The 14,256-nt window shown below is 42.3% G+C and overlaps 1 protein-coding gene across 1 annotated transcript in view; it reads right to left on the reverse strand.

Moving 5' to 3' along the window:
* The window catches only part of LOC120046740 (vinculin), a 62,131-nt gene that overhangs the window by 33,659 nt on the left and 14,216 nt on the right, over positions 1–14,256 (reverse strand). Inside the window, exon 2 of the mRNA XM_038992210.1 lies at positions 725–795. Coding sequence (XP_038848138.1) covers positions 725–795 — 71 coding nt within the window. The remainder of the gene's footprint in view (positions 1–724; positions 796–14,256) is intronic.

Here is a 14,256-nt window from a genome sequence, read left to right on the forward strand (position 1 = left end):
TGTCTATAGGAGTGAACCATTTTCGTGAACGGGGTGGTGGACCTAATAAACTGGCCACTGAGTGTAGATTGAATCAATACGTCCAAAGAAAACAAACTGTCTGAAAATACATTTTAAAAGCAAGTCTTCACTAGGGGCTTAGCTTTGGTCGAGGTTGTGCAAGAGCAGCTGTCCAGGAAGGAAGACCATATAGAAACCTAACAGTGTTCCTTCCTGCTTTCTCCGTTAGTGAAGAACCCCTCCATAGAGTTCCTCCATGGGCAAATAGTAGCCTATGAGGCAGCCAGCAACTTACTAGCAGTAGCAGGCAGCACCCCAGCACAGTGTTTATAATACACCATGGAAGCACAGGACTGACTGACTGAGGCGCCACTACCAGCCCCCTAACCCTAAGGGCCCTGGTCAAAAGTGCACTATATAGGGAGTAGGGTGCCATTTGGGACACAATCTAAGGCAGTATTTATAATAGACCAGGGAGGGCAGGGCTGTGACTCTGAGGCACTTAACATGCCATCTCTGACCTTTGCGTGCTGGCCTGGGTGCAAGCAGCCATTACTGTCTGCAGCAGATAGCAGAGAGGGAGAGAACAGGACAAAGAGAGAGTACAGAAGTTCAAACTCATCATCGTTAACTAATGATTAAATTGGATAGATTGGTAAATAATAAATTAGGTGAAAAAGTTTGAGGGCTGAGAATCGAGGAGAGTTGTTCTTTGTGTACTTACTTGATGAAAGCTGGAGGCATATCTCTCTTCATTATCTGGTCCTCCGTAGTCTGGACAGTGTCTTTCCCCACCTAGAACAGAAACACAGGGAGAGCACATTACCACATGCTGTAGGGCCAGTTTCCTGGACACTCCTATAGACTAAGTAATCACTTTTATATTAGTTAATGGAGAGTCTTCATTGAGCATCTGGGTCCGATGAACCCAGAACCTTTGATCTTTCTTGTTGTCTTTAATCATGTATTGTCACATCTTGTTAGTCAACAATGATATAAACAATTGTCTCAACCAGCAGGTCACACGAGGAGAGCCAGGGCAACACACACACACAAAGTAATGTGTAAAACAGGTGAATGCCTCTTCTCTCTCACACACGGCTACTATGACTCATTTCTCCCAGTATGACCTCACACTCACACACAAGGACTGATCAAAACCATTCATAGAAGATAGACTTTTCCTCTATTTGTCAATTACAGAGAGGGGTAGTTTCTTATTGCAGATGTTCAAACCCACGGACAGGGAGGGAATCCCTCGGTGTCAGTTATTGTCTAGTAGTCTCTCCCCGACCCGACAGACAATTGAGCCCTGAGCTTCGAGCTCGCTCTGCAAGCGAGGCTGTTAATGTCTGATTCAGATGGGGCTTGTTGGCTGACTGATCACACACACACACACACACACACACACACACACACACACACACACACACACACACACACACACACACACACACACCTCTTCATACACAGGATCATATTCAACAAAATGTTAACATGCCCACTACAACTCCGGTTAACAAGCACCACGACTTCAACTTGATACTACGACTACAACTTCATCAGCTACACTGGTGTATCTAAAAGCAAGGATTTATATCAACATAGGAATTTGGGGAACTTTGATACAAAGGGAAATTATAATGAAGTTGCATAATAAACTTAACAAAATGATAAGTTCTACAATTTGTAGTATGTTCATGAGTATTTCCTGACCACGTCAATAGCCTATGGGGCTACAACTAGTAGGGTTGTTTCAGGTCAGGTCACAAAGTCCCCCCAAAAAATCCTGAACCTGGTTATTAGGAATGGGACATTAGTTGCGAGGTGGTGAGACTCTAGACTCTTAACTGCTCCACCAGTTCATCACAGTCAGTGGCACAGCCATTCATTCCAGAAAGCTGACATCATGGAGTCTGCATGGGGCAGAGCCAGAAGCACATCCCTCAACCCCATTACTGTCTTCTCATTGGTCCAGTGGGACTGTGGAAGTAGAGCGTCCACCACCACCGTTTGTCAATTAAACACAAAGGTTGATGCCAGGCTAAAAGTGGAGAGAGGCTGAGAGAGAATGGACCCCAGGACTCTTCCAGGTCATGTCATAAAGTTACAAACAAAACACTCCTGACCCTAGTAGTTATTAGGAATGTGAGGTGAAAGCTCAAGGATGCTTCAACAGTAACCAGCTCAGCTCGAGACCGTGAGCAGCACAGCCATTCCAGAAAGCTGACGTACTATAGAGTGGTCCGAGTTGGACCAAAGCACATTGGTTTCATCGGTCCATTGGAAGTAAGTTACTGTACAGGACTCTCTCATGCCCTTTAGTTCAAATCCACTCAGTTGGTTTGTGTGTCCTACATCTAAAAAGGACTCTCCCCTGTTCCCCTAACCTTTAGTTGAACGGCCCTGTAACTACCCTGGAACACTGGATAGTTGTTTTTGGCTATAGGTTGTATATACCTATATGTATATAGGTTTGGAACTTTTGTGAAATAGCACAGTTACAAATAGAAATCAAACTGGATGGACATCAGAAATAGAGGAAGGACTAAGAACAAACAAGAGAGAACTATTGTAAAGTAGACTGTGTCTGTAAAATGTGTATAAGATGTATAGATTGACGGTAAAAGCAGAAGTGTTTATTAGTTTACTCCAATTGGGGGATCGGTGGTAGGGTTTGCAGGGAATAATAATAAAGGTATATTCTTCAAAAAACTATGTATGTCTATATAGGTATGTGTATGTATATATGTGTATATGTATGCATGCGTGTATGGATATATTTACCCCAAAAATATTGGGGATTGGAAATAATGCAGACAATTACATTGGAAGCAACATTCTTTCCGCAATATTAAGCTGATCCACCCCTTTAAAAAAAAGGGGGGGACAACTACTCCCAAGTCTCAGAGCGAGTGACGTTTGAAACGCTATTAGTGCGCACCCCGCTAACTAGCTAGCCATTTCACATCGGTTACACCAGCCTAATCTCGGGAGTTGATAGGCTTGAATTCATAAACAGCAGAGCTGCTGGCAAAACGCACGAAAGTGCTGTTTGAATGAATGCTTACGAGCCTGCTGGTGTCCACCATCGCTCAGTCAGACTGCTCTATCAAATCATAGACTTAATTATAACATAATAACACACAGAAATACGAGCCTTAAGTCATTAATATGGTCGAATCCGGAAACTATCATCTCGAAAACAAAACATTTATTCTTTCAGTGAAATACGGAACCGTTCCGTATTTTATCTAACGGGTGGCATCCATCAGTCTAAATATTCCTGTTACATTGCACAACCTTCAGGGTCGACCTCTGCCTGAGATCAGTTTCATGAAGAAGGACGAAAAGGTGAGGGCGTTCAATACCACCTGGTATCAAAATATTAGCTGGTTAACAGGGAGCCATTCATCAAGCCGCCTGTATTGCTGGCCTTGCCTGATTTTTGGAAAGTCTGAGCCTTGGTCGAAAGGTGGGTACAGTGATCTGAAGAACATCGATAGTTTAGCTAAATGGCAAAACAAAAGCAGGGAGCATACAAATGCCCACATCAGATTCAAGATTCTGGGAAAAAGCTACATCGATTATGACGAAGGTCTGCGTATTCAAACTACGCAACACAACGAGAAAGTAAGAAGAAACAGGGATGTTATCAAGCTGCTTATCAACACCACTGCGTTTTTGGGCATGCGATAATTTGCTTTTAGAGGACACGACGAGAGGGAAAGTTCCGCTAACAAGGGTAACTACAAGGAGCTTGCAGAGGTAATTGCAAGTTACAATGCTTTACTTGCTGAACAAATGAACATTTCTACTGTCTTTTCTGGGATGATGAAAATAATTCAGAATGATTTTATAGCTTCCATCGCATCATCCATTAAAAGTTAGATTAAAGAGAGAGGTTAACACAGCACATTTTTTCTTGGGCGTTCAAGTATACTTTCCACTTTCCTCCGGTGTTAATTTAGCAAAGATGATAACACATAATTAGTCCGGACAGACAAGCAAAAACCCATGACATAAATGTTGCAGGAGCCTAGACTACACCTAAACATTAGAAATCTGACATGCTGTATGGGATGAAAACAAGACTATTTTTCAGTCTGATCAACTGTAGGCTACTAATAAGAGCAGCTGCATACAGCCTATGCACCCTGTCTGTCACGCGGGACTAGGTGGGTGAAGGAATCAGACGCAGAGAGTTCCACTTGCGAAAAGTGCTCCTTTTACTATTGCACACAAAAAATGATAAGCCCAAACATACAGGGCGCAGAGAACAACTTGATAACCCAAAACACAGGGTGCCAAGTAAATAGTAAAATAATACACCTCTACCTAAAAACACACACACGTAACATAAAGACAATCCCGCACAAAACAAGGGCGGGTCTACCTACTAAATATAGGGAAGCTCATTAACCGAAAACAGAAACACAGGTGAAACTAATAAGACAAAACGAACAGACAAACGAAAAAGGGATCGGTGGCGGCTAGTAGGACGGTGACGACGACCGCCGAGCACCGCCCGAACAGGCAGGGGAGCCAACTTCGGCGGAAGTCGTGACACTGTCCATCTGGTCAGGGTAAACTAATTGGTAACGTTATGTATTTATAGTCAATTTGTGTGTCAGGAGAAAATGTGAATGTGATCAAATTTTGTATATATTCAAAATTGGGCTGGCTGGGTCCAAAATGATTAACTGGAAACAATTCATCAACATAATAGTGATGACAGATGTGAGTACATTTTTTATAAGGCCTACAGTTGCTACAGCTGTTCTCTATCAGTTGTTGTCTATGTGTCTGGGTAGAGGAAATCCCCCTCCTAATCTAGTCTAAATATCATTTATATGAACAAATAATGTAGCTGCAGTTTAACAGGGTTTTCATCCAACCCAGGGCCAGAAGTTTTTTTCCCAGGAGTTTTTTTAAACCATGTGACCTGATTAGGGAAAAACTGGTCCCATCATAGACCATATAAAACCTTTTAACAACTGATTAATCACTGTCATACCTTATAAAATACTTGTCATACCTTATATCTCAGCAGGTATATCTCTCTGGTCACCCCCAAAACCAATTCTTCCTTTGGCCGCCTCTCCTTCCAGTTCTCTGCTGCCAATGACTGGAACGAACTACATAAATCTCTGAAACTGGAAACACTTATCTCCCTCACTAGCTTTAAGCACCAGCTGTCAGAGCAGCTCATAGATTACTGCACCTGTACATAGCCCATCTATAATTTAGCCCAAACAACTACCTCTTTACCTACTGTATTCATTTATTTATTTTTGCTCCTTTGCACCCCATTATTTCTATCTCTACTTTGCACTTTCTTCCACTGCAAACCAACCATTCCACTGTTTTTTTTTACTTGCTATATTGTATTTACTTCGCCACCATGGCCTTTTTATATTTTTATTTATTTTTATATATATTTTGTTTGCCTTCACCTCCCTTATCTCACCTCACTTGCTCACATTGTATATAGACTTATTTTTCACTGTATTATTGACTGTATGTTTGTTCTACTCCATGTGTAACTATGTGTTGTTGTATGTATCGAACTGCTTTGCTTTATCTTGGCCAGGTCGCAATTGTAAATGAGAACGTGTTCTCAATTTGCCTACCTGGTTAAATAAAGGTGAAATAAAATAAATAAATAAAAAGGTCCAGAGTTTTCCTAGTTAGGATAACATATAAGGAAAAATTCCAGACCCCAGGGGGTAAAAATTGCCCCCCCGCTCCGGGACCTATGGTGTGACCAGTTTGCTTGCAGTTGTCTGTTATCATCAGGTATGTGGATGATCAGGGCTTTATTCAGGAACGTTTCTTGGGCTACTTTGATGTGTCAAGTGGGCGAGATGCGAGGTCTGTGGTTGACTTCATGAATTTTGAGATGTCTGAGTTCAACTTCATAGAGCAACTTGTTGTCCAACACTATGATGACGCAGCTGTAATTAGGGATGCACCGATATGACATTTTATAAAAATGTAAAAAACAATACCGATATTTAACATTTTAGCGGCCTTTTAAGCATTCTAGTACAGTTAAATAGTTGAAACACACACACACCAAAATATGTCCCCATTACCAGTGAAACAATCAAAACCTAGCATTGTGCATGGTGGCGACACAGTAGAGGCTCAGAGAGAATGCCACCAAATCGCTTGTTCTCCCAGCCTCTAGTAGAGTACTTTTCCAATTTAACCCTACGGTATGTTTGCATTTTTGTTGAGCAGGCGTTTCAATGCCATGACAGGGTATCACGTATGCTGCAGACGCAGTTGAGCTTATTTCAAGTCAGATGTTTGAATGGAGCTAGGAGTGTTCATGTTTCCAAGTTTCAAACATGTTCTCAAATGCCATTGAAATGGCAGCAGCGGTATGAGAACCAGCACATTCTTGAGCATGCAATACGGCTTTCCTCAGTACGAAATCCTCGTCGACCCACTGTGCTGTCAGACTCAGCATGCTCATGGGGCTGACATCGCTGGTCCAAATGTCAGTCGTGAAGCTAATAGCAGTGATGCACATAGCAAGTAGCTCATAGATGTGCATTAACAATACTGTGTAACTCCGGTAGGGCAACATCTGAAAAAAAGCACATACTTGGTAGTGTGTACCGGTGCTCGACCAGTCGGCGAAAGCCAACATCATCCATGACAGAGAACGGTTGATTGGCAAGCGCAATGAATTCCATTATCTTGGCGTTAACCTTTCTGGCGCAGGCGTTCCGCTAGCGACCCACCTCGACAACATCCGGTGAAATTGCAGAGCACGAAATTCTAATTACTGAAATAGTCATATTTAACATTCATGAAAATACAAGTGTCATACGTCAAAATAAAGCTTAACTTCTTGTTAATCCAGCCCCTGTGTCAGATTTCAAAAAGCACACCATGCGATTATCTGAGGACAGCGCCCCACACACAAAAGCATTAAAAACATTTTTCAACCAGGCAGGTGCGCCACGAAAGTCAGAAATAGCGATAAAATAAATGCCTTACCTTTGAAGATCTTCATCTGTTGGCACTCCAAAAGGTCCCAGCTACATCACAAATGGTCCTTTTGTTCGATAAAATCCGACTTTATATCCCCAAAAACCCAGTTTAGCTGGCGCGCTTCATTCAATAATCCAACGGTTTTCCTCCTTCAAAATGCATACAAAATGAATCCCAAACGTTACTAATAAATTCCTCCAAACAAGTCAAACAACATTTATAATCAAACCTCAAGTACCCTTATACGTAAATAACGATAAAATTTAAGACGGAGAATCGTTATTGTCTTTACCAGAGATAAACAACAAAGAACGCGCTGTCATCCACACGCATGAAAACACTACAGCCAAAATGGGAGCCACTACAAATTACAAATTCTAGCTAATTTTTCCAAAAACAAGCCTGAAACTATTTCTAAAGACTGTTGACATCAAGTGGAAGCCCTAGGAACTGCAATCTGGGAGGTTTTCGCCTCATATTAAACATGACAGCCATTGGAAACAGTAGTAGGCTGAATTATAAATTTTTGGGGGTGGTTTGTCCTCGGGTTTTCGCCTGCCATATCAGTTCTGTTATACTCACAGACATTATTTTAACAGTTGTAGAAACTTTAGAGTGTTTTCTATCCAAATCTACCAATTATATGCATATCCTAGCTTCTGGGCCTGAGTAACACGCAGTTTACTTTGGGCACGCTTTTCATCCAGACGTCAAAATACTGCCCCCTAGCCCAAAGAGGTTTTAATGGATTTCGCCTTTGAGTTGTCTCGCTGAAATGTTCTTACTCTTTCAAATGACTGCTCGACTTGTTGACTGCTTGATTCACACAGCAGACATTGTGGGCTAGGTTAGGAATGCTGTGTTGCACGTGTAGCGCAAAATTTTAAGTGGCGTCGTTACGTCATCTACCTACGTTATATAGGTATGCGCGTCAGCTTTGACATCGGTTTTGCACATCGGCGTTAAACTAGACATCGGGCCAATGCCGATGATGGTATTTTCAGCTAATATCGTCCGATTCCGATATGCGTACCGGTAAATCGTGCATCTCTATCTGTAATGGAATGTATCTGCAATTTGTATTTACAGCTAAGTCCTCCCTGTTCCCTGATTAAGAGGTGATGACTACTCCACTACCATTGTCAACTTTCTCCTGAAATTAACTGAAGCCACGTCTAATGTTTCCCCTCCAAGCACTGTCAGTACCCCTATTCATTTTCTCTCATTACTGTATGTACAGTCGTGGCCAAAAGTTTTGAGAATGACACAAATATTAATTTTCACAAAGTCTGCTGCCTCAGTTTGTATGATGGCAATTTGCATATACTCCAGAATGTTATGAAGAGTGATCAGATGAATTGCAATTAATTGCAAATCCCTCTTTTCCATGCAAATGAACTGAAACCCCCAAAAACATTTCCACAGCATTTCAGCCCTGCCACAAAAGGACCAGCTGACATCATGTCAGTGATTCTCTCGTTAACACAGGTGTGAGTGTTGACGAGGACAAGGCTGGAGATCACTCTGTCATGCTGATTGAGTTCGAATAACAGACTGGAAGCTTCAAAAGGAGGGTGGTGCTTGGAATCATTGTTCTTCATCTGTCAACCATGGTTACCTGCAAGGAAACACATGCCGTCATCATTGCTTTGCACAAAAAGGGTTCCACAACCAAGGATATTGCTGCCAGTAAGATTGCACCTAAATCAACCATTTATCAGATCATCAAGAACTTCAAGGAGAGCGGTTCAATTGTTGTGAAGAAGGCTTCAGGGCGCCCAAGAAAGTCCAGCAAGCGCCAGGACCGTCTCCTAAAGTTGATTCAGCTGCGGGATCGGGGCACCACCAGTACAGAGCTTGCTCAGGAATGGCAGGCAGGTCTGCACGCACAGTGAGGGGAAGACTTTTGGAGGATTGCCTGGTGTCAAGAAGGGCAGTAAAGAAGCCACTTCTCTCCAGGAAAAACATCAGGGACAGACTGATATTCTGCAAAAGGTACAGGGATTGGACTGCTGAGGACTGGGGTAAAGTCATTTTCTCTGATAAATCCCCTTTCCGATTGTTTGGTGCATCCGGAACAAAGCTTGTCTGGAGAAGACAAGGTGAGCGCAACCATCAGTCCTGTGTCATGCCAACAGTAAAGCATCCTGAGACCATTCATGTGTGGGGTTGCTTCTCAGCCAAGGGAGTGGGCTCTCTCACAATTTTGCCTAAGAACACAGCCATGAATAAAGAACGGTACCAACACATCCTCCGAGAGCAACTTCTCCCAACCATCCAGGAACAGTTTGGTGATGAACAATGCCTTTTCCAGCATGATGGAGCACCTTGCCATAAGGCAAAAGTGATAACTAACTGGCTCGGGGAACAAAACATTGATATTTTGGGTCCATGGCCAGGAAACTCCCCAGACCTTAATCCTATTGAGAACTTGTGGTCAATCCTCAAGAGGCGGGTGGACAAACAAAAACCCACAAATTCTAACAAACTCCAAGCATTGATTATGCAAGAATGGACTGCCATCAGTCAGGATGTGGCGCAGTTAATTGACAGCATGCCAGGGCGGATTGCAGAGGTCTTGAAAAAGAAGGGTCAACACTGCAAATATTGACTCATTGCATCAACTTCATGTAATTGTCAATAAAAGCCTTGTAATTGTAATTATACGTCAGTATTCCATAGTAACATCTGACAAAAATATCTAAAGACACTGAAGCAGCAAACTCTGTGGAAATTAATATTTCTAAACTTTTGGCCACTAATGTAGAGTCAATCACATACACAATCACATTATTACACATCAATGATTTTACTCCTTACTTGGACTAACTCATTCTTAGCTCTTTTGTCTAACTGTGTAGGGTATTGTGTTCTTGTTTTTTGTCTTCTCAGTCAAATCCTGTCCTGCACTGGTTAAGCCTCTGAACACCTCAACTCATGCCTCATACCATCACTGCTGTGATCCCTTTACAACACTGTAAGTAGCCCTCTCATTCCCATTCCCCCAAAATATTGTACTATAAATGTCTTTATTAAATGTTTTAGGTTAAAATAGTCTTTGACGATTTTTGAAACACACTTTGTCGTCTCCGTGCATTCCGCGCCTATACTGTGGGTCTCCCATCCTCCTCAATTATTCATGTCACCAGCATTCACTGGTGTGGGAAGCAGCCGCAAGAGGAGGAAAAACACTGAGTAAACTATCAAAACAGACTTTGCACTAGAATGGCTTCATAGTAATAATAATAACATCCAAAGCTCCAAGCAAGTCACTTCTTCCCCCCGTTCTCTTTATGTTGCCTGAAGACCAACAACAGGCCCCGGCCCTGATCCAAACTACTCTCCATAAAAACGCTGTCTGTTGCTTTATAACGGTTGTTGTCAAGTCATTTTCCAAACTAAGTTCTGGGGTGTATTCACTAGAATCCAAAACGGAAGCAAACAGGCCGAAACGGGAGGGACTAACCTGAACTGCACCTTATTCAGCATGATTCAAACAAACACTGACTGCACTTGATTCAGCAGGAGTCAACTAAACCCTGACTGCACTTGATTAAATTGATTAAAACATACTATTTTGCAAAGGTCTTACAGTAGCCTCAACAGCACTCTAAGGTAGCACCATAGTGTAGCCGGAGGACAGCTAGCTCCATCCTCCTCTGGGTACAATGACTTCAATACCAAGCCAAGGAGGGAATAGGCTACATACCCGTTTCCTGAACCACAACACACACAGGCCTTCAGGTCCGAGGCAGGCTACTCTTTGAATAGAACTTTGCTAAAGTGCAAAAAGAGCAGTGGTGGTTAAGTAATGGTTGTCAATTCTTCATTTCAAGAGAGGGGTTCTGCCCGTACACTGCAAAATAAATGATATTCAGACTAAGTCATTCGACTGACCCAGACGGTCATTGTGGCAGTATGATGTCACACCAAACAACCTGATGTCAAGCAGGCCTACTAGCCAGCCAAGGCCCTATTTCCAGCTGCCAACAGAACAGAACAGACCAGTGCAGTGATGTGAGGACTAAACCCTTGCATTGTGAATGAGCTAGATAAAGTGGCCGGGCCGAGGGAACAGACAAGGCCTTGTTGACATGCACTCACAGAGAAGACAGAGAGAAGAAATGCCACTCTCAAAGCCTAGAGGACTGAGGCAGTGACACAGAGAGAAAGACACAGCCTGGTTTTCAGAGGGGGCGCTAGCACCAAATGCTAGGCTGGTTCTTTATATGGTAACATTCTATTAGGCCTAAGTAAGTGTTCGCATCGACATCTAACAAATCGCTCGCTCTGAACGTGTTATAGAAGGAAAGTATTTGCCAATAACTGTGTAATAGCAAAAGGATGTAGTATCCAAACATGTTCCTAATCACAGGAAGCATGTGTGACACATGAAGCGAAGAGATTCATTTTCTGTAACAATCTGCAGAGGCTTCAGTACTAACAGCTCCTCATTAGGGCGACCATGAGGTAGTCAGGTGAAGGTGATCCGTTTGGCTTTTCCTTTCTTTACTAAAATATGCCTCTTAAATGGGAAAGCACTCGACTCTAAAGTTAAGAAATAACTGAAACGTTATGTTGGCAACTGCACATTATGGCAAATACTAAATCGAGAAATAGAGACAAACAATGCGACCATGGACCAAGTACTGTAGCTGGCGATTCGACTGAAGTGAGTTTAGAGACACTACTAACAGAAATTTGCACTGGCAATGAGAAACTGTCTAAGCAGATTAAGAAAATATTCGATGATGTAAAGAAAATAAAGAAATCAAGGTGGGAATCGCTGATATGACTGAACTAGGCAAACACTTGGAGGAGGCCGAAATTGGCTTAACCCTGGAGAAAAACGCGCAAGACAATCTCCTGAAAACCGTGGCTGAACAAAAATACATAATTACAGGCTTACTAAAGATTAAACGGGACGGAGGACTTCAGTCGTCGATCAAATCTTCATTTCGTAGGTTTCCCCGAATGCTGTGGAACAACTGGAATGGAAGAATTACTGGAAACGGTAGAATTTCACAAGGGCTCCCACAATCGAACGAGCACATCGAACAGGCAGCCCGTGAGGGGACACGAGCAGCAAACCAAGGGGCATCATCGCAAAGTTCCTTAGCTACAGGGACAAAGATAAAGTTCTATGACTGGCCATCAAAGCCCCCCAAAAAAGTCGGACCTTTGATGTATGAGGGCCATCGGATCTAGCTACATCAACGCCGATATGAGCAGAAACCTCCACATGAAACAGAGAGAACCCCGCACAACTACGGGTCAAATGGAAGGAAAGAGACATCACACTGAAATCAGCAAAAGAAGCTACCCGATTCCTGGATAACCTGGACAAGGAGAACGGTGGAAATGGCATTGAATGAACTGTGTAGACTACAGGACAGCCTTCCAACCGACGATGTACAACAGATGGGGCACGGGCCTATTGAACTGTTTAGGCTACTGAATTTAGGTGAACGATGGACTATTACAGTAAACCCCACCACATCAAAATAAACAAAAGAGGAAGGTATGTGCTGTTAATGGCTTCTCCTGGGGCGGCAGGAAGCCCTGCGATTAAGAGCATTGAGCCATTAACCGACAGTTTCCCCGATCCGACTAGGTGAAAAATCTGTCTGTGCCCTTGAGCAAGGCACCTAACCCTAATCACTCCTGTAAGTTTCTTTGGATAAGAGCATCTGCCAAATGACTAAAATGTTCAAATCACACGCCTATTGAAAAGACAATTACAGCACCACTCAGGTGATCTGTCCAAATGAATAACACTTTAATGACTATTGGCCATGCAGCCTAAATAACAACTCATTAATTGGCAGGCTATAGCCATGATCTGTTTGTTTAAGAAACGAACTGACAAGGGAAGCTTGCTATGATCTGGACAATTATTTTTGAATGCTCCTCAGCCAACAGGCTATAAAGGCCTGAGTAAACGGGGAGAATTTAAATGTCCCATGTGAAAAAAAGACTGGGAGAGATCAAATGTTTTACAGCCTAAGACGCTGAAATTGTAAACACACTGTACTTTTATTTCCGTTGCTGGCTCTCGCTCACTTTATTCTTATTATATTTACTTTTGCCCAATTAAGGCATGATAAAGGAGAAATGGATATATGAATAAAAAAATGTGTGTTACCACCTTGGCCAACATGATAGAGGGGGCACATGACCAAAAGTATTTGGACACCTGCTCGTCGAAAATCTCATTCCAAAATCATGGGCATTAATATGGAGCTGGTCCCCTCTTTATTTTTTAAATTTTTATTTCACCTTTATTTAACCAGGTAGGCTAGTTGAGAACAAGTTCTCATTGACAACTGCGACCTGGCCAAGATAAAGTAAAGCAGTGTGACACAGACAACACCACAGAGTTACACATGAAATAACATGGAATAAACAAGCCAATAACACAATAAACAAGTCAATGACACAGTAGAAAAAAAGAAAGTCTATATACAGTGTGTGCAAAAGGCATGAGGAGGTAGGCAATAAATAGGCCATAGTAGCGAAGAATTACAATTTAGCAGATTAACACTGGAGTGATAAATGAGCAGATGATGATGTGCAAGTAGAGATACTGGTGTGCAAAAGAGCAGAAAAGTAAATAAAAACAGTATGGGGATGAGGTAGGTAGATTGGGTGGGCTATTTACAGATGGACTATGTACGGCTGTGTCATGCACAAAGTAGATGTCCTAACCGATTTGCCAAAACTATAGTTTGTTAACAAGAAATTTGTGGAGTGGTTGAAAAACAAGTTTTAATGACTCCAATGTAAACTTCCGACTTCAACTGTAGATACGCACGTCAGCTTTGACATTGGTGTTAAACTAGACATCGGGCCGTTGCCGATGTTGTCATTTTTAGCTAATGTCGGCCGATTCTGATATGCTTACCGATATATCGTGCATCCCTACTCCAAACACCCAGAAAAGGCTACTCTCCTTGATGTTATCCTTACAAATAATCCTGATAGGTATCAGTATGGTGTTTTCTATAATGACTTTAGTGATCACTGTTTTACAGCCTGTGTTCGTAACGGCTGCTCAGTGAAACAACCTGTCCTGACTTGTCATAGACGCTTGCAAAAAAACTTTTAATGAGCAAGCCCTCCTTCATGATCTGGCCTCTGTAAATTGGTATAGAATCAGAATCTTGATCCCCCTCTGTTAAAGACGCTTGGACCTTCTTTTTCGATATTTTCAGTGGTATCGTTAACAAATACGCGCCCATAAAGAAA

The sequence above is a fragment of the Salvelinus namaycush genome, chromosome 4 (assembly GCF_016432855.1).
Source record: "Salvelinus namaycush isolate Seneca chromosome 4, SaNama_1.0, whole genome shotgun sequence".
NCBI classification, from domain to species: Eukaryota; Metazoa; Chordata; class Actinopteri; order Salmoniformes; family Salmonidae; genus Salvelinus; species Salvelinus namaycush.